Below are 24755 nucleotides of genomic sequence, written 5' to 3' on the forward strand. Positions count from 1 at the left end.
ATTTCCTTTAGCTGGGACCTTGTTGCTGCCAAAAATGTATGTGATATTCTTAGTAAATATCTCTCATGCAATTCATTTTTGCTTTTGCTTTGCATACAGTAATAGATTAGATACAGTAGTATTTGCTTTAACTGCTTAAACTAACATCCATCTTCCCTCGAACTCCCTTCCCCTCGACCGGCCGCATTGCTTGGGTATAATAAGGCTGTGGAAGAGGAAGTTTTCAGTGACTATGTCACTGAGATGTCCCAGGCTGGTCTGGATGCGACCGCTGTCCCGGAGGCCGTGCTGCCCAGCGGCACCGTCGACCCCCTCGGAGTGGACGAGTATGACTTTAAGGAGTATGATCTTAAGGAATATGATGTGACTGGGCTTGACAAAAATCAGTATGAGTACGGGGCGTATGATGAGTTTGGCAATGCGGCTCCGAACCCTACGTCCACTTATGAGGACAGTTTTGGGCCAGGGGTCGCCGCCGAAACCGACATCGCTGAAACAGAAGTGACGTCGGACGTAAGTATTCCCCTCCCCCAAAATGAGGGTGTCGTCCTGCAATCGGGAGTGTTGGATGTGGGAATCTAGCATGCATTGTTGGCTTTGTAGTGCACCATTTTGCATGGGGTCCATTCATTTTTCTGTTCAGTGCGTTTGTTTATACTAATTTCTGTCCACTGGATGTTATTAGCATGTTTTGAAGCACACAGACCACTGCACTTCTTCCTCACTTGTCTGTATTAGTTTCTTATTATAGATCACATTGATTCACAGATCACTTACATTCACACTCTCATACCTGAGACCCATGGAGCTGCTGTAGATTACACTCCCTGACTGTCAGCACCTCATCTCCCATATTGCCCCAGGACACAACAATTACCCCATACCACAGACCCAGCTGTCTGCTCAGACACACCCTTCTCCTAAAGAAGCTCATACTTCCCCTCCGTCAAACACTCCAGTACCTGTCTACCTATCTATCGTTCTATCTATCGTTCTATCTATCTATCGTTCTATCATTATATGGTTCTATCTGTCATATTTAACCTCTCTTGTATGTTTGCAGTTGGGTAGAGGTGCTGATCTGGGTCAGAAAGGAGAGAAGGGAGAGCCTGCAGTGATTGAGCCAGTGAGTGAGAGGGCAATTCTGGACTTTTTTTTCCCATCGCTTTGGAATATTTTTCATATTTTTGTTTATATAAATAAATACAAATGTATTTATACAGTATTGCTGTAGCTGCTGTTGTTTAGGGTTGTGATGTTCCTCCATGTTCAAAAATGGTAGTGATTGTGCTGGGCAAACTCCATATATAGATATGATGCCAAACTTGATTGGTTGATTGGCAAGATTGGGATTCCTATTACATACCTATTACAATGGTAGGCCATTTGCCAATTTAGCAGACATTACAAACATTCCTTGTCAGATATTTATGGAATATACATGCATGTCTGACAGATTTTGATAACTGAATGGATCATTTTGCATGTGATGAAAAAAACCTTTGACAGTTTCGCTGAGAATCAACTCATCAGTTTTGAACAACAAGCCATGTGCATTTAGTTATTTTTAAAATTGTAGACAATTGTACATTACTCTTTTGCTCACATCTTCCAAAACACATACGATTTACTTCAATCAATAAGAAATTCAAATCTGATGTGAACAAGAAACTAATTGTTCAGAGATATGAACTTACTGAATAAATGAGAAATGAGCCAAATTTAATGGTTATTCATTTATTAATTTGATGTTGCAATCAGTTTTTGATTGTAATTCTGATTTTGTTGTCTGATTCATAGGGCATGCTGATTGAGGGACCTTCTGGACCACCTGGGCCTGCTGTAAGTTACATCAGTTATAATATGAAATATTCAACCGATGTGTTCTAGTGAGTTTTATGAACAACAAAATGATCTAAATTCTTTTGGTAATTGGGTTATAATTGTGATCAGATCTGTCTGTGTTTATTTCTGTTTTCTTTTTGTCTTTAGGGTCTTCCAGGCCCTCCAGGTTTACAAGGCCCCCCTGGTTCGGCCGGAGATTCTGGTGACCGGGTAATAATTTGTTCCAGTCTCCGAATCCAGGCTATGTTTACATATGATGATCACAGTTATTTTCAGGATTTTAACAAGGCTTGGTTAACGTTTAGGTCTCCAACTTTTTCTATCATATTTTGGATTTTGTTTTACAGAAATTGAATTAGTCTTTGACAAGAAATGAGGCACTGATTAAGTGACCAAAGAAGCATGTCAAATGAAATGTGTGATGAACAGCTGCGACACAGAGAGAAAAGCTTAAGCCTGATAGGGGTTTGCTGGAGACTAAGTAAGAAATGCTTAGAAAAACAGTCTTTCTGTAGTAAACTGCAAAGACCCCTTGTGTCAGTAAACAGTACATAATGCTAATTTATTCTGAACCGGGTCATGGAAGATTCCTGACCCTAAGGGCACATTTACACCCACTCTGACATATTAGGTTTCAGATGTGAAACTCTGAGCTTCTTTTTCAGACACACAAATTAGAGCAAGATAGTAATAGTGAATACAGTGAGTACATCAGAGCGAGTGGCTCAGTGGGTAAATCGGGACAACATTTCTGATTAAATGCACCACAAAACTCTATGCATAATACATCTATTGCTCACAATCTTCTGTCTTAAACTGTTTGAGGATAATTATCATTAGACATTTCCAACCAACTCCAAAGTCTGTCTGGCAGTCAGATGTTAGGTTTGTGTTTTGGGTATTACGCATCTACGTAAAAACACTCTACTGAACAGCACACACACACACAAGAATGATAATGATGACACTCACTTGCATCTGAGTATACTTGAGTTGTAGACAGATACAGTTAGTTTACAAGTAGCCTAAATAAAGGAAAGAGCATTACAATAGAGGATTTCTAAACAACTAAATGCAAAAATGCATATCAATAAAATGTGGGACTGAAATGAACATTATGTAGGTCTTGAGTACTTCCTGTTAAGATTTTGTCCATAATGCAAAGACAAACTAAGGGCCGGTTCACACAGAATGTGTTTTTGCTGTTAAAACCGTGAGATGCACGTTGGTTACCCTGTGAACCTTGCCAAGTAAGACATGTTCCTGGATCAACATACTTTGTTGATAGTGGAACAACATTCCTGTCTGAAGTTTTAGTCCTAACCCTGTCCCTACCTATAAACCTAAACCTACCCATAACTTATCCCTAACATCAGAGGGAAATGATAGGTGAACAACACCGATGTAGAAGCACTTAATCCTGGTTTTAAGCCTAAAATTGACATAAACTGTAATTTTGTCTCTCAAATCTGATTGGTTGATTGGAATGTTGTTCCCAGGATCAACAAAGTTGTTGATCCAGAAACATGTTGTACTTGGTGAAATCACTTTTACCGATACTGGTCAGTGGAATGGAAAAAAGTGCAAGGTCTAGAGACTCGTTTTTTTTTTTTATGTTTAACTTCTTTTAACTTGAGCACCGCGTTTTTAGAATGCTGTGTCATGCGCGAGACGCTGCAAAGTACTGCGAGCGCAACGGTTAATGACGTTCGTCTAGTGCTATTTACATTGGAAAACAATGGAAAAGTAAAGCGCAGTGAAAGGGAAAATAACATTCTGTGTTTGACTTTTCAAAATGAGAAATTACTTTTAATATCCTTTATTAGTGTTAATTAACATCTGCCCAAGCTAAACCTGTTGCAAAAGTAAAAGCCTTTCTTAGTTTGTTGTAATTAGACGTGTTGGAGACAACATGGAACCATCTGGCCGGGGAATATGAAGTGTCATTTAGGCAAGTAATTATTACACAGTGTGTCCCCCCTGTGCTCATGAGCTTGGAAATGAAACCAATCAGTATCTTTAAACTGGGCAACTTCACTTAAGGGTAATGGAAGTGAGAGGTCTCTCTCTCTATCGCTCTTTGATCTTCCTCCCTTTCTCATTCCTCTCTTGGCATTCTCTTACCTGGGTGTTGTCAAGTCAAGAAGTGTCAAGTTACTGATTTATCCCATCTCTCTCCCTCTCTTCCTGCTTCCTCAGGGTCCTCCCGGCCGTGCTGGTCTTCCCGGAGCGGATGGCATGCCAGGACCCCCTGGTACTATGCTGATGTTGCCAGTAAGACCCCTTAATCCTCACGAAAACCTTCTGCTGCACAAGTTTCATGCTTGCATTCAGCAATAATTCATACATTAAAATAATAATAGCATACTTATTTAGAATATATGATTTTTTAGTAGTTTTTAAAGGGAATTAAAACCCCTCTAAATATTAATTCAGCTGCTTTTTCATATATGTGACCCTGGACCACAAAACCAGTCATATGGGTCCATTTTGTGCAATTGAGAGTTATACATCATCTGAAAGCTGAATTAATAAACTTTCGATTGATGTATGGTTTGTTAGGATAGGACAATATTTGGCCGAGATACAACTATTTGAAAATCTGGAATCTGAAAAAATCAAACCATTGAGAAATTCATCTTTAAAGTTGTCCATTTATGTTTGCGATTGTGCTGCATTCACTCACAAAAATAAATGTTTTATATATTTACGGTAGGAAATTTACAAAATATCTTCATGGAACATGATCTTTACTTAATATCCTAATGATTTTTGGCATAAAAGAAAAATCGATAATTTTGACCCATACAATGTATTGTTGGCTTTTGCCACAAATATACCCGTGCGACTTGTGACTGGTTTTATGATCCAGGGTCACATATAAGTTGAAAATCATAATGCTTTTTATATTTGAATGACTTACATTATAGTATAGTATGAAGAGTTATAGGCTACATAATGAGACTGCAAATAATGACTGCATTCTTTAGAACATATTGTTGTTTTCAAAATGTATTGAAAATCATCTTAATCCTAATTAAATATTCATAATGTTGCTTTTCGTGTTTGATTGACTTAATATGTATAGTATAGTATGCAACTGAATTAAGTGTTATATGTAATGATGATAGGCTAAATTCCATCTAAATCCTTATTTATTCATTTATTCAAATTCTATATTATTCATAATATTTATTTTCGTATTTGATTGAGTTGGATTGCACAGTATAATATAATATAGTATAAAATGTTATAATGATACAAAATATTACTGCATACTTCACAATATTTTTGTGATTTTAGTAATATTTTTATATTTCTATATGTTATTAGTAGAGTTTAAAATATTGAAAACCATCTAAATCCCAATGAAATATCCATAATTTAGCTTCTCGTATTTGATTAACCTGGAATTAAAATATATTACAGTATAAAATGTTATAGATAATCAGGACACATATCAAATAATGACAGCATACTGTACTTCACTTCTTTAGAGCATATTGTTTAGTAGTTTTCAAACGTATTGAAAATGCCACCTAATAATCCTAATTAAATATTCATAATGTTGCTTTTAGTGTTTGATTGAATTAATATTTATTGTATATGATGGTATGAAATGTTTTTTTCTAAATGAAAATGATCATTAATACTCTGCTGGTGTTTGACAGTTCCGTTTTGGCGGAGATGGGGAAAAGGGTCCGGTGGTGTCGGCTCAGGAGGCCCAGGCTCAGGCCATTCTGTCCCAGGCCAGGGTGAGTACGAGACAAGGGCCAGGCGAGCAGAATTAAAGGGCCAAATGGCCCCGGAGCTTCAGCCAGCTGTTTGCTAAGCGGGGAGGTGGGGGGCTCTTGACTGTTTGTTGGGAAGAGGTGGAGCGATGGGTCAAAGGGTGGAGAGGGGATTTGCTCCGGCCTTGTTTGCGCTAAAACAAGAGTGAAACGGAGGAGCACAGGTTGCTTTGACTCATGCGGAGACACTAGTTAAAAATACTAGCAAGGTTCACGACCCGCAGGAGGCCGACCCTGACAGGTGTTGCAGATTAGTGTGAGCGCTCAGATCTGTCCTTGACAAATGCACACACGGCTCCACCTCCTCTGGGTAAAGAGAGTAGATGTGTGCCAGTCGTGATTGATGATTTCGATTTTTTTGGTTTGTGTCCGCAGCTCGCCATGAGAGGTCCATCAGGTCCAATGGGTCTCACTGGAAGATCTGGCCCAGTGGTGAGTTTCAATGACCTCATGACCTCTGCAAAAGTCTCACCCAATCAGCCTGCGAATGACCATTTGACTGACTGAAAATCTAAGCAATGCAATTTCATGTATTGATTCAAAGTTCATCACCACTAATTATATGCAGAACACCATCACTGTCCCATTCATTACACAGCCCTGCATATTCCCAAAAATAATATCAGTATGCTGAAAAATATCAATAAAAACTTTCCATCATTCCATCAAGATTTTTCCGTTTATATATACTGTATGTATCAGCTTTAATGCACTTATCAAAAAAATAAAATAAAAAAAGGAAGTCAAATGTCAATATTTTAATTGCAAAAAGAATAATTCAAAATGTGTCTTTTAACTTACAATACTGAAAAGAGTGGACCAATATGTTCAAATACTTAATTGCAAAGAACTTTACATAAACATAAGGTTATAAATAAGCTTTTTTCATAAAATATGTAATTTCATTAAATATGTCACTGGCCATAATTCTAACCTTGAAATCAGGATTAGGCATAAAATAATGTCATATACAGTATGTGAAAATGGGCTGAGAATTGAACAAATAGTTCTATCCTGGCTCAGAGAAAAATAGGATTCATGTCTTTCAATGTATAATAAAAGACTTCTTCACAGTACAAATGGTTGTCAAAAGCAAAAATGCAAAGAAATTCATTTTTTGAGAAAGTGTGATGTGCTAGAGCGATACAAATATTGGATTTAATTCGGCAAATATGATATTTTTACAACTCAGATCATCCACCACCAAGGGGGATAATGTCCTTGGGCTCCAAAATCCAAAAACTTTTAGCACAATATCACAATATCTTTTCTTTTACTGCTCATTCAATGAGTAGAGAGGCCAGGTAACCAGATTAATGAACTGTCTGACCTGTTGAAACACGATGGGCCAATGAACTCAAGCCTAACCACTTCAGGCGAGAAATGATCCTGCTCAGATAGAACAAAACTAATGACCAAAAACCTAAAATAAGCATGAAAAGCACAGTCATGTCATACTTATCCTGCATAAATGACTTTGACTTTGAAAATCACAAGAACTGTTTAATGGCTAGTTGCGAATCCTCAGATGTGTCATTTGAAAATGATTCTCTATGGTAGGGTGCAATTTTAGGAATAAACTCTTAAATTATCTTTTAAATTAGCCATAAAAAAAAACTAGGACTGTCTGTCTGGGATAGCAGCAATTTTTAAAATCATCCGTTTCTCAGATGAATGTGGTGCGGTGCTAAGAAAAACTTCTGTACTTTTATTCTGGGCTTATGTTTATGCTCTAGGAGAGCGCAGAATAATGTGGAATTGTTTATGCTGTGAAAGATTGCCATCTGCTGTTTGGTTGTATATAGTGCAGGCATTTCAATCTTTCTGTAATTGTGTTAAAAACGTGTTGGTTTGGTCTGGTCTTGGTCTAATGCATCTCTCTAATGTCAAACACTTTCAGGGTCTTCCAGGTGCTCCTGGACTGAAGGGAGAGAGTGGAGACCCTGGTCCTCAGGTAAGACACAGCGTTGCTCACCACCCATCACCATACAGTCCATAACTACAGAATTACTTCCCTAAATAATCATGTATCTTTCCACCATAGGGTCCAAGGGGTATCCAAGGCCCGCCAGGGCAAATGGGAAAATCTGGCAAGAGAGTGAGAGATTTCTCTTTATCTTTCACACACACATATGCATTTCTTAAAATTTGGTCAGTGGATAGATACACTATGGTTCCCAGTAGTATATAATCTCTGATCTCTGTGACAGGGCCGTGCTGGAGCCGACGGGGCCCGTGGAATGCCTGGAGAATCTGGATCTAAGGTACAAGAAATATTCTCACCCACATATGCCATACTATGCTATTACAGACAGTATGCCGTTATACAGTATATATATATATATATACTGTATATAAATATATTGCTTGACTGTTTTACCTGGTCTTCTTCACAGGGTGACAGAGGTTTTGATGGGCTTCCAGGTCTGCCTGGTGAAAAGGGACACAGGGTGAGCACAATTCATTAGACGAATACAGTCAAATCAGAGTAAATGATCAGGGTTGTATAGAGGGTTTGTAAAAAGTAGACGAAGAGGTTCACAACAATTCTCCAGCTTTTGCTAATTTCTGTATTATCTCTTAGGTGCAACTTTGTGGTAACTTTGTGTATTGTGTTAAAATAAAATCAGGAAAAAAAATGTATACAATATGCCACAAACAAGTTAGTTTCTTCATATTGCATTATCTCTACTTAGGCTTTGATTTAGCTAAAGTATGGGCTTAAATACATTAATTCAAGCTGAATTCTGAATGATTATATTGCCCAATTTGTTTAACTCCCATTTTGTGTAATTTTCCATCCATCCCCACTATAATTTTTCTAACTTGCTTCCAAACAGGCATATAACACAGCTTCTTTTTATCAAAGTATTTTGCGGATTATTATCATAATGCTATTGATTAGCATTTTTACATTTTGCTAAATTTATATTAGCAAAATTGTATATTTCTTTGCAGTAAATGCCATGTTTTTTAAACAAAAAGTAACAATAATTCAAGGTACAAAAAAGCTACATAATTCAATAATTCATCATTATTTTGGTGCATAAAATCTGATTCAGTAATAGGCACCAACAAACAAAAATTCACCTTTATAATAAATATATGGTACTGAGAAGAAGTAGAAAGAGCCTCCTATTTAGGAAACCCTACAGTAGGGTATTTCCATCCTGTTCCCATCTCAACAAAGGTAATAATTATAGGGATCCAAAATGGCTCCCTAGATCACTTGCAAGCAAAGGTGAAAAGACTATATATTAAGTTAGATGTAATAAAGTTTGATGTCTCTTTATGACAGGGTGAGAATGGTCCTCCTGGTCCCCATGGACCTACTGGAGAAGACGGACCAAGAGTAAGTGCTTTTCTGAATCACCTGAAGAACAAAAACGACCATTTTCATCATTTCACTGGTTCCGCCGTTAAAATAACCATATCCACTTCTTCCTCAATTTCAGGGAGAAGATGGAGAGATTGGACCAAGAGGACTTGCTGGTGAGAGCGTAAGTGTGTACTTTTTTTTTTTTCTAGAAGAAGAAGAAATGTTTTATTTCTAGTCTGCCACCAGGGGGCAGAGACACACAACAGCCTATTATGATTCCTATTAAAATTCAGATGAGAATACTTGCCCTTTTAAATCAGAACCTTTTTATCTCAGGGGCCGCGAGGTCTGCTCGGCCCTCGAGGCCCTCCTGGACCTCCTGGACAACCTGTAAGTGATTGAACTTTTAAATTTATAATCTTGTGGATCTCATGCTGATTGCTCGCTTCTAATCTTTCACTATTGATTTCTACAGGGCATTGCTGGTGTTGATGGTCCACATGGTCCCAAAGGAAACATGGTAAGAGACATGGATCTTGTCAACCTGGCATTTTGTAGATAAAATCAGAGGAGCATGCTGATAATATTGAGTAAATCTCTGTGGGTTTTGAATGTGTTGTGGCCTTGTTGAATCTATAGGCCTAAGACAGACTACTGTGAAGTTTAAATCGCATTACTTACTGCCACAGTAACAACAACGCTGGTGGATGAATAAACCTTGTGTAACAAAATAGCTCTACATTTAAGCGTATCAAATCCGAAACATCTTTTGTTTTTCAGAAACCAAATTATGATGACTAATGAAAACAGCTAATACAGGATAAATGCTAAGTCATGACCTCTCAGATATATTCAAGAGCTTTTTTTCAGAACTAAACTATTATACCATGAAAAAGAAGCTACTCTGATGGCAGTTAATCTTGTACAGTAACTAAACACACTAAAACTTCGGGTGAACGTAACGTACTGTCAAATATGAGAATAGTTTAATCATAAGTAGGCCTAGCATTCTCCCAGCTAACAGGGAGTTATAAGCAAACATTCTTCCAGTAACATTAATAGAATGTTCGGTCAGAGTTATTTGGTCTTTAATAATGTTCTCAAAATGTTAGCACAAAACTGGACGTAACATTCAGAGGACTTTCAGAAATAATGTTTTCATAACTTAATGGGAATGTTAGCAAAATGCTCTTAAAACATATCCTATTTGTTAGCTGGCCTGAAGGTTACATGGTTTAATGGCCTGCCACCTTTAATAATAATAATAATAATCATTTTGTCAGCATCGTGTTCATCATATTAATGTTTTAGCATCATATTTGCATTAGAAATATATAGACCAGGGTCATATAGCAAATAAAGCTCACATGTCAACACACACAGAAATATATTAAACATTGCTGGTTATTTGACATATTCAGGGTGCAGTTGATGCAAAGCATCTTTTTCTGTTGAACAGGGACCCCAGGGAGAGCCGGGCCCTCCTGGACAGCAGGGAATCCCAGGAACACAGGTGAGTACAAACACACACTATAGACACACAACCTCGCAGGTTCTACTAGTATTGAGTATTGAGAATTGAGCAAGATCCAGTTTGGGTGACTTTGGATCATTGCAATTAAATTTTTTATTTTGTTCCCAAGGTCCTGGAAATGTCACAGAAATTAATAAAACCTTAAAGGTCATTAAAAAGTCATGGGGATTTAATTTTTTTTTTTTTTGTCTAAATTATATCTTAGGTGCAATCCCTCTAATATGTTAATATTTTGAAAAGAAAGTATGGTCTTTTGTGTTAAATTAAAAAGAAAAAAAAAACAGTAAAGTAAAAAATAATATATTAGTATATAGAAAATATATATTATTATATATTAAAATAAATATATTACATTAAATCTTTATTTATACACTAAATTACATATATTAATTGCCACACAAACATGCTAGTTTTGTCACATTTCATTCTCTCTACATTTAAAAAAATTGGTGTAGAACCAATTACAAAGAAACGGTAAGTAACCTTGAATTAAACCTGAAATTTTGAAGTGGAAAATGCACTCTAGCAATCTGTTTTATTTATAACTTCAAAAAAAATACCATAGCTTTGATTTTGCTCAATTATGGACTGAGTTCTGAATTATTATTCAGCCCAATTCATGAAACTTTTTGTTTGATAATTTCTCATCCCCACCATAATTTTTCAATCTTACTTCCAAATGGCTTTGTCGCACTGAATCTCAGAGGGCACGATGAAATGATCTGAAATATTTCTGTAAGCCTCTGCTCGGCCCAGAGGAAGTGGGCAGCTGAAAGCGTCTCATTCATAACGCCCCACCTGCAGCGGTCCAATCGCAGCAGGGAGATCAAATTTCCCTGGAGTGAACTCCTGGACAGCACACACACTCTTACATTCACAAATACACAGAATCAGACACTGTAAACACACACATAGTAATCACGTGTGTACGCGCACACTCTTCAAGCACAACTGTGCAAACACGAATGACCCTGCCAACACACACACAGGGACAATACAATATGTCTATTATTGGGTGTAAGTCATCGGAAAAGACTCCTCTTTACCACACACCTATCCCTCTATCCCCCCCCCCCCCCCCCCCCCCCCCCGCCCCGCTGCCATGGCAACAAAGCTTGACGTTTGCTGTCTGTTTTCTGTTGTACAGGGTCTGCCAGGTCCGCAAGGCCCTATCGGACCGCCTGGAGAAAAAGTATGTTTTCTATCATTTTCATGCATATCATTCTCAAGAGAAAAGAATGAGACCAAAAAGAAAGATTATCCAACATATCATGGTGATATAAAGCTTTAGATAATATTGTTGGTTCTTTATTACTTATCCCTTATATATATATATTTTTTTTTTTGCTCCTTTGCTTTGGATAAATGAATAAATGCAAATGTTAAATGTAGCTTCAGTGCAGGATAGATCATACATCATTGGAACATGCATTTATTTCTGTAGCATTCATTTTCGAGCGTACTTCCTTTTTCATAAGACAGATGGATCATGATTCAGTGGATGTTTTTTTCCTGTAGGGCATCTGTGATCCTAGAAATCCTTCTTAATCCAATCGAAGTTCTTTTTCTCTGTCTCTTCATTCAGGGTCCTCATGGAAGGTCTGGTTTGCCTGGATTGCCTGGCGCAGATGGACCTCCTGTAAGTATCAGTGATACTAATAATACCAAGTGATTCATGTCTACTAAACTACTAATAGGAGATGATTGAAAAACATTTCACAGTATCATTACTTTAAAAGTAATGTGCTACAATATTGCATTGCTTCCTAAAAAAGTAACTAAGTATGTTACTTACAGTAGTTACGTGTTATGGAAAGTAATAAGTTACGTTACATTTGTGTTACTTTTTCTCACCTGGGCTAGGCTTGCTTGTTTGTTTTTAATAATACACATAAAAAGTTAAATTTTTTGGCAAATGTAAACACCCTTTTACACCCAAAGTTAAATGAATAAGACTCTGGCTGATGGAAATGCAAATTCACTCCTGTACAGTAGAGGGCGCAGCTCAGACAAACCTTTCAGCTGTGCTGCCATTTTAGATTGCTGAGCAATATGACACGGGAAACAAAGTTCAACACTCTCATTTCATTTTGAGGAATTCTGAATCTGTTTTTGTGCTAGCGAAATGAGTAAATGCAGATTACAATAACCATCATGTTTACACAGCGCACACAACGCCTCTGCACTTACTCCTGATTTTTCTCAACATGAGGACAGGAGAGGTGTCAGTCAATAAATGAGAAAACAAAGTATTCAGTACTCAGTTACTCAGATATTTTGTTGTAAATTTAAAAGTAATGCATTACTTTACTAGTTACTTGAAAAAAAGTAATCTGATTATGTAACTTGCGTTACATGTAATATGTTGTCTCCAAAACTGAGCATCATAGCAGAGAAAATGTGTTTTGTGACTCAAAACTCTTTATAGCAATCTTTGAGAACTACTAGACACTAAACAGTCTATGTTTCTCTGTCACTTTATAATAAATATCTGTCTTTATTCTACAGGGACATCCTGGTAAAGAGGGTCCACCTGGAGAGAAAGGAGCTTTGGTAAGCTAACACTTTTTTTGGGGAGTATTTACACTAAATATGTCTTGATCAATTGGATTTTTTTATTTTTTATGATCAGTTAGCTATCAGACCAGTAAACCTGCAAAAATTAACAAATACAAATTTTTTGATTGAGTGTGTTATAAAAATCTGCCTTTTTTATGCATTATGCATTTAGTCTCAATTAGGACGTTTGAATGCCTAATTCAATTTCAGATTAAGGCAGTCAGTGTTGGAAAGTTTTTGATCTGTGTTTAGCTATAAACCTCTTGCAAGGTTACTTCAGTCACGGATTTTCATTCCTCGCCAGACACATTTTATAATTTTTCAATGTTGTCATTTTCAGGGCCAGCCTGGTCCCCAGGGCCCCATCGGCTATCCTGGCCCTCGCGGTGTGAAGGTAAAGCAGTTTTTGTGTTTGATAGAGATTTATTGGTGTGCGATGAGTTCGTGAGCTTTGCTTGATCACATGCTATCGGTCTTATAGGGTGCTGACGGCGTTCGTGGTCTGAAGGGAGGCAAAGGAGAGAAGGTATGCATAAATCCACATCTTCTCTAAAAGATAGGGAGAAAGTGGCTGCGTCATGCTGTACCCTCAGCTTGACGTTATAACTTGTATTAAGAATCACTGCAATGACATACTGGTCAGTAAATCTGAATAAAAAGAGTTCAATAGCTACTACACATTCTGTCCACTTAAACATCACATCATAAGTGCTGTTTAATCATGCAGAGAGAGTGTCATAACACTTATTCAAGACACAAAATCACTCCATCACCATTAAGTACATCCAGATCCACACAAACCTCTTCTTTCCCCTTTTCAAAAACCATCTACACATTTTGAAATGAATGCTGATCAGATTGCAGTCTCAAATGTTTGACAATGATACTCAATTGACGGTTGGGTTGCAGTGCCGTCATGACAAAACTGAGTGTGTCCATATCCACATAAATAAAGCATGAGTTGAGTTGACAATCATGCAGGTAATGTGGTCACAAAGTTGCATCTTGCAAATGAATGTGAAAGATTCAGACTGAAGCTTAGTGACAGAAAATGAGAATTCAATCATAAATCATAACAATTAGCATACTTTTCTCCATATTCACATTATTGTTCCTTCCAGACTGAATACAAGTAATTGATAGTGTTGCTGTACTGCTTTGTTGTCAGCAGATGGAGGTCTAGTACAACTCCAAATAATTGATTGTTGTATTTATATGCAGAAGCTACAGCTTCATCACTATATGTTTTCCATAATGTATTTTCTTCTCACCCTACTTTTCAGGGTGAGGATGGTTTCCCGGGTTTCAAGGGAGACATGGGTCTCAAAGGCGACAGGGTAAATAAACAGCCTCTAGCCTTGCTGGCTTCCAGCCCAAGCTAATTTTACCCTATGAAGGGCTGCACTGATTGGGTTATTTTCTGTGTATGTTCAGGGTGAACTTGGATTGGCTGGACCGAGAGGTGAGGATGGACCGGAGGGCCCGAAGGGTCGTTCGGGCCCCAACGGTGAATCTGGACCCCTGGGACCTGCTGGAGAAAAGGTACACTGCTTGTTGATTTCGGTTTACTGTGATTAGTTGATTAAAGAGGCGTGGGGAATCAGGAAGTGATGCGGAGTTTGTGTTTTGAATATTAATATTAAATTAGATTTTAGTTTGTCCAAAGATGTTCCTGCACTAATGATCTTTGGCTTGTTTTCCTTCAGGGCAAACTTGGTGTTCCGGGATTGCCTGGCTATCCAGGACGTCAAGGGCCAAAGGTATGCACTTATATTGAACATGACACCTGTTCGTTCATCATGATTGTTTCACTTACGAGCTAAACAACAACTTGGCTCATTAGCATGAACTAATGCCCTCCTGAGAATGCATTATGCATGCTGCACCGAGTAAGGCTCTTTTAAAATGAGCAGCTCATGCCAGGATTGTTCCCTGTGCTGTTGGGGATGCTGGTCACGCAGGCAGCGAGGAGAACTCTGAGCACAGATGCATGTGTCAGACCTCAGCGCCTTTCATCAACAACAGCATCAGCTGTAACAGCAGTACCCAATCTGGTTCAAGCCAGCCCCAAATTAGACCTTAAGTGGTCTTGGAGGTCTGGAAACCTTCTATAATGTTGACGTCATTACAGGCAGCTAGTTGGTAAAATGGAAAGACTGAGTTTCAATTCACAATATTGTGCATTGCTTGGTAAATCTGTAAGTGCATTGTACATGTATGGTCATTTATCATTTATAATCAGTTATTTTTGTCAATCAAAAATATCTAAACATCCTAAAACTAAATATACATGAGTAGCAAAACTGCCCAAGATAAAAAGCTGACTTGTTTTCTGAGAATATTACCTTTTTTTTTAAATGTTCTTATGCCATTGGAAGATTACTTCATTTCAATTACTCAAACCTCATGTCGTTCCAAACCTGTAAGACTTTCGTTTTTCTTCAAAACACAAATAAAGAGATATTTAATGAAATCTGAGTGATTTCTGTCATATGCAACTTGCTTCAAAAACTTCATGAAGAGATATGATTCAGGCGGTTAAGTCCACATTTTCTGAAGAGACTTGATCGTTTAATATGATGAACAAATTGAATTTAGGTTTTTATTCATATGTAAACATTGACCAGCAAACATAAACAAGCTCAATCGTACTATCTTGATGTGCGAGAACAAATCTCATTGGATCTTGTAGAAGCTCAATTGTGCTGCCTAATGAGAATGAACCTCATTGGTTCTTTCACATCAAGCGAACATGCTTGAGCTTTGGTTTACCACAGCTGATGTGTGCATAAATGAATGTTTATATGTGAATAAAAGGCTAAATTAAATTCGTTCATCATATAAAGCGATCGTGTCTCTTCAGAAAATTTGGACTAAATCGCTCAATTCATACGGATTAGTTTTACGATCTCTTTATGAACTTTTTGAAGTGTCAAAGTGGTAGTTGCGTAGCTGTCAGTGGAGGGACAGAAAGCTCTCAGGTTTGTGTTTCGAAGATGAACAAAAGCCTATTCGGGTTTGGAACGAAATGAGGGTGAGTAAATGATGACAGAATCTCCATTTTTGGGTGAACTAACCTTTGAGCCACTGATTTTTTTTTTTTTTTTTTTTTTTGTGAATTCAGTACCAAACATGCTCTGCTGCCATCTTAAAAAGATATTATAAAGACAAGAGTATCAAAATTTGTAAATATTACCATTTATGTAATATTTATTAACATGAATAAGTTTTTTTTCTTTTTTTTTTCTGAACTATTCAGCAGACCACTCCATTTAACATACTATATTATAAAATGTTACCATGCTACTCTATCAAAACTTCACTCTGTTAGTTTGAATGTCCCGATTTACTCGACAGGCTCAACCAGTGGCGTGCGGTTCTGTTTCTCAGTCTAATGGCAGAGTGTTCGGGAAGCCTAATTCACTATTTTTGCAGTTCCTTTTGGTGCTGATAGTAGAGTAGAAATGACATCATTAATTTTTAATGCTTATCTTGAATTGACTGGAATAATATGAAAAAAAAAAAACAGTCCTAGCAGTCTCGTAAATCCGCTTCTATTTAGCAGCATTAACGAATGACAGACAAGTGATGTGATTACAAGCACTTTGACATGCCATCATCTCTGGAATGGATTCAAACAGCCTGCCAACTCTCAAATTATCATGAAGTGCACTTTCGAAGACCAGCCATCGCTGTCTGAGTGGTTACTCGCTTCAGAGTTGTGGCATTGTTTTATAGAGTGTCATTGCTTATTCGTCAGTGTCTCACCTTTATAGTTTCATAATATCTTTTATGGTAAATCAAACCTGATTTCTGCAGGGCAGAGGAAATAGAAATGTATGTGCAAACCAGTGTATTGATTTTCTTTCTTGAATGCTTATACTGCTGCCAGGATTGAGGAACGTGGGTAAGCTGTTTTTAATTTACTGCACTGAGAATGAGAGAAAGAAACTGACAGGTAGTGAGAATGAGAGCGATTAAGACTCATGACTCTTAATCTTAACTATGTTTGGTTGTTTATCTGACTGAGTGGCCATTTGTTTTCGTCCAACAACTGTTGTTTTGGTTGATTATTTCGTCCTCCATCCTTGGTGAACCCTGTTGTATTTCCAAACTGACAAGCGATCCCTTCCCGAGCTCTCCTGCGCTCAGTCTTGTGCAAACAAAACAAGGAAACTGATAATCGAGATCGACCTTGTTTATCTTACGCATTCAAGCCTACCGCTTGCTGAATTATGATTCTTAGAAAAAAGCTTGCCTACAATTGGGACAAAGCAGTCTCACAGCTATTTAAAACTCTACAGTGGAAGTAGCAAAGCCAAAGATGCTAATGCTAACAGATTGTAATGGCATTTAACTGTCGGAATCAGTAGGAGAGTCGGGACTCTTGGAGTTCATCCCTCATTAATATGCAGGTCTTGCTGCCTTCCCTTCCTCCCTTAAGTCTTTTTCTTTGATTTGCAGGGTTCGACCGGTTTCCCCGGATTCCCAGGAGCCAACGGAGAGAAAGGAGCCAGGGTGAGATGGATTCTTCCAACCTGCTTTGTGTGAAGTGCACACTGCATTATAACAAACACATGAAAAAGGCTGATTGATTCCTTTTATGAAAGGATTTGTATGATGACTTTGTGCAAAAACATGGACACGAATCAATACCTGACAACAAAAGATGCTAGAATGATTGTGTTCTTCACATGATTTAACGATGATCACGCATCTGGAAAACTATTCACTTTCAGAAAGTATGCAAAAGTGCATGAATCCATTAAGTCAAAGGTCATCTCTGAATTCTCCTTTACATTTACTTTTACATGTAGGCTATAGTTACTTTTTCTGTTCATGTTTACCTTTACATTTGCCTTTGCATTTACCTTCACACTTACCATAAATTTACCTTGCACTAGTATGCAGTATGCAGTAAAATCAAAGAAGTGTCATTAAAATTAGTTTCCACCTGTTAAATTGAGTCCAGATACATTCCACTGACTGAAACTATTCAGTGCCTGATTAGAAATCTTACAAAGTCAAAGTCTTACAAAGTTGTCTAAACTATACTACTATAGTCATCAATGACATTTCAATTATATTTTGCTTATAACAGTAAATAACCAGAGCTGTAGATTACATTAAATGTTGTTTTGGGTTTTTTTCAAGCTACCGCTCAGTCTACCAGCTTAGCATACTAGGCCGACTAGCCTACTAGCTTAGCTTATCCCCTATGCAAATTATGTTTTTAAATTACATTTTATTTTGTTTTGTTTTATTGGCTATCACTTTCAACACTAAAAAAATACCTCATTAAGAGAGTTACAGTAGCAGCATTTTTAGCACTGTTGTGCTAAAGAGAGCCTGCGGTTTACTGTGTAAAATTCCACTTACATTTAGATGCATTTTGTTTATCAAAGCAATGGATAAGTGTATACTGTATATGTTTGTGACCATTTCTTAAGCAGTATGCTGAGTAAGTATTTAATGTAAACCTGAAGCACTAACAAGAGCGAAATACCTGTACCAATACAGCGGCATTGCTTGATATTAATTAAATAGATGGAAACTATTAAAAAATGTCAACACATGTTGACTGAAATTGCATATGCAGAAAAAAAACACTGACTTCTACTCTGTGTACAGTACATCACGCTCTGCAAGCCCATATATGGTATAGAAAGAGTAAATGGTGGTGTCCACCGGGGAAAACTAATCAAGTATTTCCTTTGAGAGATTCTCATCTATTATTGTAGTGGGAAATGCTCTCAATTGGAAACAAACCTTGGGTTTTCCCAATATTATTCATGGGAAACCTCTCAGTGAAAAAGCAATGTGCTTTAAGCATTTATGATTATTCATAATTAAATGTCAAGTTAGCTGCTGTTTAGATCGTGTGCAAAATGCCAGTGTATATGTGTATGTTTGTGTGCTTTTACTACACCTCATCTGAAACAAATATTGCTGTGGCTCCCAGAAATCCTAGGGGAAAGTTTCCAATGCTTGTTTTCCCCTGTACACACTGCCATCTCATCTTGGCAAAAAAGTACGGCAGCAGCTGCAGCGATTGGATTTGCTTTGTGTAGCTATTGAATTCGCTCTCAATTTTTACCACACTCATTTTTCTTTCTTTTCAAAGGGGGTGGCAGGGAAATCCGGTCCAAGAGGGCAAAGAGGTCCGACGGTATGTACCGCTTCAGCACTTACCCAATCACCTTCCATTTCCACTTAAATTTGCATTACAATAATAAGCATTTATGCTGAATTGAATTATGCAAGTCACCAAGTTTTGTATTTTTAGGGTCCCCGTGGCTCGCGCGGTGCCAGAGGCCCAACGGGAAAACCAGGCCCTAAGGTACTACTTCCTTCAGACTGTGCTTGTGTCAGTCACTTCCATTGCAGTCCTTATGCTTCACCTCTCTTATTATCCCACAGGGCACAGCAGGCAACGACGGTCCACCTGGTCCACCCGGAGAGAGAGTAAGTGCTACCAAAAATGCAATGCAGCAGAAAACATTGTCCTCCCATCATTCTATCTACAGTGAGATGGTGTACGGCTTGAAGCGCTCCGAGAGGGTGCTTTTGCAGGAAGCGCAGTGAGGATTAGCTCAGCATGTGGGTGCACTCCAGATAAGAGGACTTACCACCAGACCTATGTTTTCGTCTGGAAGCTATTATAGATTTATGAAGATCTCTTGAGCATTAGACCATTGGAAGGCTGTTGTCCAAGGCTCACATCATTTGAAATCTGATGTTGTACTGTGTATATCTGCTGTGTAATCCTGTTCTTGTTTTTTCCTCTATTTTTTTCAGTGTTTTCCTCTTTATTTATTCTGGTTTTCAGTCTGAATCTGTAGGATTTTTTAAGCTTGTCAAAAGCCTGTTGACTGTACCTACGTTGTACTTTCAACATAGTTTCAACTTATAATATTGTATTGATGCTTTGTTATTTGAGTTTTTATAAATGTTAATGAGTTCATAAAACAAATTATCAGGTCAGATAAACATTCACTTCTTGCACACATTTCTGATTCTGATAACCTTCTTTATACAGTATATAGACATTCTGATACATGTTCTGCTGCTGATATTGTAATGTGACAATCTGTCCTACTTTATTAAGTAAGACCAAGTAAAGGAGTAGACTTTTCACCAAATATACTTATTTTGTATGGTCTGTTCCAGGGACCTCAAGGGCCCCAGGGTCCCGTTGGTTTCTCAGGACCAAAGGGCCCCCCTGTAAGTACCTGTTTTTTTTACAGTATTATCCATGCTGTTTTATATGCTAATAATTTAAAAAGTGTCATTTACAATATACCACCACATTTTGTGTTTTAGGGACCACCTGGAAAGGATGGGCTGCCCGGTCACCCTGGCCAGCGGGGAGAAACTGTAAGTGTTTCCAATCAATCACGTTTATAGATCTGCTGCCCAAATAGCAGTATCTAAATGATAACCTATAGTAGACATCACTGAGGTGCTCGAGCATCTGGGAAGAGAGGCTAAGCATGTTAAAAGAAGCAGCTAGGAACTGAATGAGCGTTCTTCCTCTGAGTAATTTGTAAACCTGAAGGAGTTATGGAGATTCTGTCTGATCCAGCCAGAGGCTTTATTAATAACTACGTGACCCAGTGGGAGATGTTTATCACATTTAAGAGCAATAAACCTGTGAAGGACTGCAGCTACATATTTTGCCCAGGAAATTGTCATATAAATTATTGTTGTACTTGATGGTCCATCGACGATAGATGGATGGATGGATGAATATATATGTGTGTATTTATTGATTTATTGCTGTGATTTATTTTTTTTCCCCTAGGGTTTCCAAGGCAAAACTGGCCCACCAGGACCTGGAGGTGTTGTTGGACCACAGGTAGGCGTTCATGTTTTCACAGCATTTATTACTGTATTCTCATTTGAGCTAAACAGGAAGACCATGCCTTTCAATATCACTCAAATATATCTGTAATGGCCTGAAAGGGTCCAACAGGAGAAACCGGCCCTATTGGTGAGAGAGGACATCCTGGACCCCCTGGTCCCCCCGGAGAGCAAGGTCTCCCAGGTGCTGGTGGGAAAGAAGGTGCAAAGGTAAATGACTTTCATGTTTACATGACTTTTAGCCAAACTGGCATACAGAATATAGACAATCAGAAAATAATTGATTGTTTTGGAATATCAATAGCTCAGCTATTATTCTTATACAGCCCCTTCTTATTGGAAAACTACATAAACTAATAACAAAAGCAAAGTGCCTAGCAAACAAGTAAGGTCATACGAACTAAAAATGATTGATTATGACCCACATTTATTTTTTCTTGACAAGAAAAAAGAGCCAGTGAACATCAATTTGTTGACCAAAAACCCGATCTGTCCAAGTGCATCCAAGTTTACCAGCTCTATAACATCAGTACTGTGGAGAATTGTTGAATTTCCTTTCGAAATAGAGTCTAAATTGTTAGTAGACATGGCCTTTAAAAACTAAACTCAACTTCTCTGAGTGTCCAACCTTCTTGTCTCGGTTTCAAGTCCTGTCACTCCTAAACGGAGACACTTTAATCAGCTTGATCGGCTCACTTTAGACAGTCTGTCAGACTTGAGTGAACAGCCCAGAGGCAGAGTATGCTGCTGAAGTCTGAGTGGTCAGACTCACGGTCCTTTGGTCATTTTCCTGATTTTGCTCTTTTGTTTCCTCTTCTTATTAGACATATGACACTTTCAGTGGTCCAATCAAAATGCAGAGACACTGAGGTCAAGTGGAGATTGTCTTTCAAAGGGCTAAAACTATAAAACTCAAAATTCACTCTTGAGCCCCTCAGGCAGGCACGTATGATTGCAGTTTACGGCATTTGCTTAAGACACATTTATTATTGTTATTACTTTTTTAGGCAGGCTTGCATTAATTGTGCTGAAATATTACCTACCACCGCTAGGGCTTCATGAACAGAAGTTTATTTGGAGCTATTAATAATGTAATGTACTGTATAAAAGTTTTGGGTCATCATGTTTCTTATGAAGTTAATACTTATGCAATGACACATTTAATAAATCAACAGTGACAGTGAAGACATTTATGTTCCAAAGGATTTCTATTTCAAATAAATGCTGTTCTTTTGAACTTTCTATTCATCAAAGAATAAAAAGAATAAAATATAAAATGTCACAAAAATAAACAAACAAAAAATATTTAGCAGCAACTGTTTTAAATAATTTTTAATTTTAAGAATTTTTTTTTTTTTTTTAGCATAACATAAGCATATTAATGATTTCGGAAGTATAATTCGACACTGAAGACTTAGAGTTATGATGCTGAAAATTCAGCTTTGCCATCATAGGAATAAATTACATTTTAAAATATTATATAAATATTATAAATATTTATACAATTATAATATATTATAAAAATATATAAATATTATAAAATAATATATTAAAATAGAAAACAGTTTTTTCTGTATTATATAACTATCCCACCATCCCCAAACTTTTGAATAGTAGTGTATGAAATTGTCTTTTAGTTGAAATTTTATCAGCATCAGTTAGACATATCAACATATTTATGTTTAAATGTTCTTTTCATTATATTTTAAAGTTCAAATGTGTTTTCTGGTGTTGAAATACTCATTCCTATTCCAGCCTGTTTCCTCAAAAAATGTGGTGTAAAAATGTTTTCAACAGGCCAGTGTTTCATTATATAAAATTTACACACTTCAGTTTTAATCATCCTGTGAAGTCAGAAACATTAATTGAATCGACCTGCCAGTGCTAGCGACGGTGGATTTGAAGCTAGCAATAATTCAGAATAATTTCATCAGTTCAAAGCTCATTAGCATCAGCTGAAAATTCATTTGGTTTAAATTTCCTGTTCATTATATTTGAAGTTCAATAAAATATTCAATTGCCAACTGTCTGTCTGCAGGGAGATCCAGGTCCTCAGGGCAGTCCAGGAAAAGACGGTCCTCCAGGACTGAGAGGGTTCCCGGGAGAAAGAGGTCTTCCCGGAGTGACGGTAGGATTGTGCTCCTGTAGCGAATAAATCACTGCAATAAATCCTCCTAATCTTAGAGGTAGACAGAGGGTTAGACAGCAGCCTTGGCTCATTACAGCCACAGAATTGGACTTCAATACACTCCACCAAGACTTTAATAGGGCAGATGACCTCTGAAAGGGCTAACTTTGCATTGTTTAATGCAAAGGTACATTATGCTAATTTGGCTGCGGCTCACATTTACCAGCTTTTGAAGCGGCTGGGTTGTTTGTCTTTTATATGTATTATCTGGCCAGAGAATGATTTAATTGGAAATGTTGCCAATTAGATTTTTGGAGATGAGGTTGTTTGTTCATTGTTGATGTCTGATCTCAAGGTCAGTGGCAGAGGCTGGCTATCCATGCGCTGCCTGATTATTTTCTACTGGGCTGATTTTTTTACCCCTCTTAGGACAGCAACAGTCATTACTGAGACCACTGTGTGTGTCTGCCCTTTAGAGAGGCAATCTCAAGCCCTCACACACATACGCACACGAAACACGACGGCACCTCCATGAACACTGACACAAACACACACACACACACACACACACACACACACGAGAGCTCTTGTCAGCTCTTTGATTTTTACTGTGCCCCTGATGACAACTGTCCTGTGAGAGAAAAAGAGGCCAGTAAATATCAATCGTGTGGAAGCAGAACCAGCAGGCAGTCGAGTTCTGTGGATTTCTCTCTCAAACTGAGATTAATGAAACCCACAGTCAGAAGACACCAAACCCACTGTCACTTTGCGCTGTAGTTTGTGCAAGTAGAAAAATGAGTTTAGAAGCAGTAGAACTCAATGGTCTGTAATGACATGGGTATGTGTGTGATTCTCGCTTCCTCATTTACTTTCGCTCATTGTTAAAAAAGAATTCACTCAAAAATACAATTTTGTCATCATTTACTCACGCTCATGTCATACCAAACCTGTATGATGTCAGTTTTTCTGTGGAACAGAAAATACAACTACAAAAGCTCCATACAAGTTTCCATACAACTACAAAAGCTCCAAAAAGGACCATGAAGGTGCCATATAAGTGGTCCATATAACATGTGCACTATAAGAAATCATATGCTAGCTCTTTTGAGGAACAAACTAAAACAGTTTCTACTTCTGACTCTTGAAACAATTATGGTGTCCACTGTCCATTGCACAGGTTGGATGTCAATAACATCAAAGGTCATTGGTATTTAGTCTTTAGAAGACTTGGAATAAAGCATGCGTATGGACACGTGTCATATGGACTATGTTTATGGTGTTTTTATGGTGTGTTTGTGTACCTTTTTCTATCTATGTAAAGATTCTTTGAAAATATTGGTTTGTAGCAACATGAGGGTAAGTATATAGTTTTGGGCTAGCTATTCCTTTTCATAAAAAGCTAAAAATTCTGTTGATGAAATCTGAGAGTTTCATGAGATCACCATATCTCTGGATTTTTTTTCTGAATAGTTCATAAGAATTCATTAGAGTAGTATCCTCTCAGGATTTTGTATCTCCCACAGTGTTCCTGGTAATTTTTGAAGCATTTAAGTCGATGAGCAAAACATCACAGAAATAGAATAATTTTGATCCTGTGCTGAAAGTAAGAATTAGTCTAAAAATGATAAATAGAAAGTTTGTTATCTTAAACATCATTTACCGTCATGTTGTTCCAATGTTGTATGTGTTTATTTGTTTTGTTCAATATATAAGGAG

General features: G+C 37.5%; 1 protein-coding gene across 4 annotated transcripts in view; it reads left to right on the forward strand.

Moving 5' to 3' along the window:
- col11a1a (collagen, type XI, alpha 1a) overlaps nucleotides 1–24755 on the forward strand; it is a 68695-nt gene that overhangs the window by 22240 nt on the left and 21700 nt on the right. For 2 of the 4 annotated variants that reach the window (XM_084399411.1, XM_084399412.1), the window contains 33 exons: nucleotides 205–513; nucleotides 1064–1126; nucleotides 1801–1842; nucleotides 1993–2055; nucleotides 4045–4119; nucleotides 5517–5600; nucleotides 6012–6068; nucleotides 7537–7590; nucleotides 7681–7734; nucleotides 7847–7900; nucleotides 8033–8086; nucleotides 8935–8988; nucleotides 9092–9136; nucleotides 9292–9345; nucleotides 9431–9475; nucleotides 10415–10468; nucleotides 11637–11681; nucleotides 12075–12128; nucleotides 12998–13042; nucleotides 13389–13442; nucleotides 13530–13574; nucleotides 14332–14385; nucleotides 14483–14590; nucleotides 14755–14808; nucleotides 17513–17566; nucleotides 19173–19217; nucleotides 19335–19388; nucleotides 19469–19513; nucleotides 20219–20272; nucleotides 20372–20425; nucleotides 20853–20906; nucleotides 21014–21121; nucleotides 22950–23039. In XM_084399411.1, coding sequence (XP_084255537.1) covers nucleotides 205–513; nucleotides 1064–1126; nucleotides 1801–1842; nucleotides 1993–2055; nucleotides 4045–4119; nucleotides 5517–5600; nucleotides 6012–6068; nucleotides 7537–7590; nucleotides 7681–7734; nucleotides 7847–7900; nucleotides 8033–8086; nucleotides 8935–8988; nucleotides 9092–9136; nucleotides 9292–9345; nucleotides 9431–9475; nucleotides 10415–10468; nucleotides 11637–11681; nucleotides 12075–12128; nucleotides 12998–13042; nucleotides 13389–13442; nucleotides 13530–13574; nucleotides 14332–14385; nucleotides 14483–14590; nucleotides 14755–14808; nucleotides 17513–17566; nucleotides 19173–19217; nucleotides 19335–19388; nucleotides 19469–19513; nucleotides 20219–20272; nucleotides 20372–20425; nucleotides 20853–20906; nucleotides 21014–21121; nucleotides 22950–23039 — 2178 coding nt within the window. The remainder of the gene's footprint in view (nucleotides 1–204; nucleotides 514–1063; nucleotides 1127–1800; nucleotides 1843–1992; nucleotides 2056–4044; nucleotides 4120–5516; nucleotides 5601–6011; nucleotides 6069–7536; nucleotides 7591–7680; nucleotides 7735–7846; nucleotides 7901–8032; nucleotides 8087–8934; nucleotides 8989–9091; nucleotides 9137–9291; nucleotides 9346–9430; nucleotides 9476–10414; nucleotides 10469–11636; nucleotides 11682–12074; nucleotides 12129–12997; nucleotides 13043–13388; nucleotides 13443–13529; nucleotides 13575–14331; nucleotides 14386–14482; nucleotides 14591–14754; nucleotides 14809–17512; nucleotides 17567–19172; nucleotides 19218–19334; nucleotides 19389–19468; nucleotides 19514–20218; nucleotides 20273–20371; nucleotides 20426–20852; nucleotides 20907–21013; nucleotides 21122–22949; nucleotides 23040–24755) is intronic. The other 2 variants (XM_084399414.1, XM_084399413.1) reach the window with 1 other exon arrangement.

Source organism: Rutilus rutilus (assembly GCF_951802725.1).
Source record: "Rutilus rutilus genome assembly, chromosome: 24".
Taxonomy (NCBI): domain Eukaryota; kingdom Metazoa; phylum Chordata; class Actinopteri; order Cypriniformes; family Leuciscidae; genus Rutilus; species Rutilus rutilus.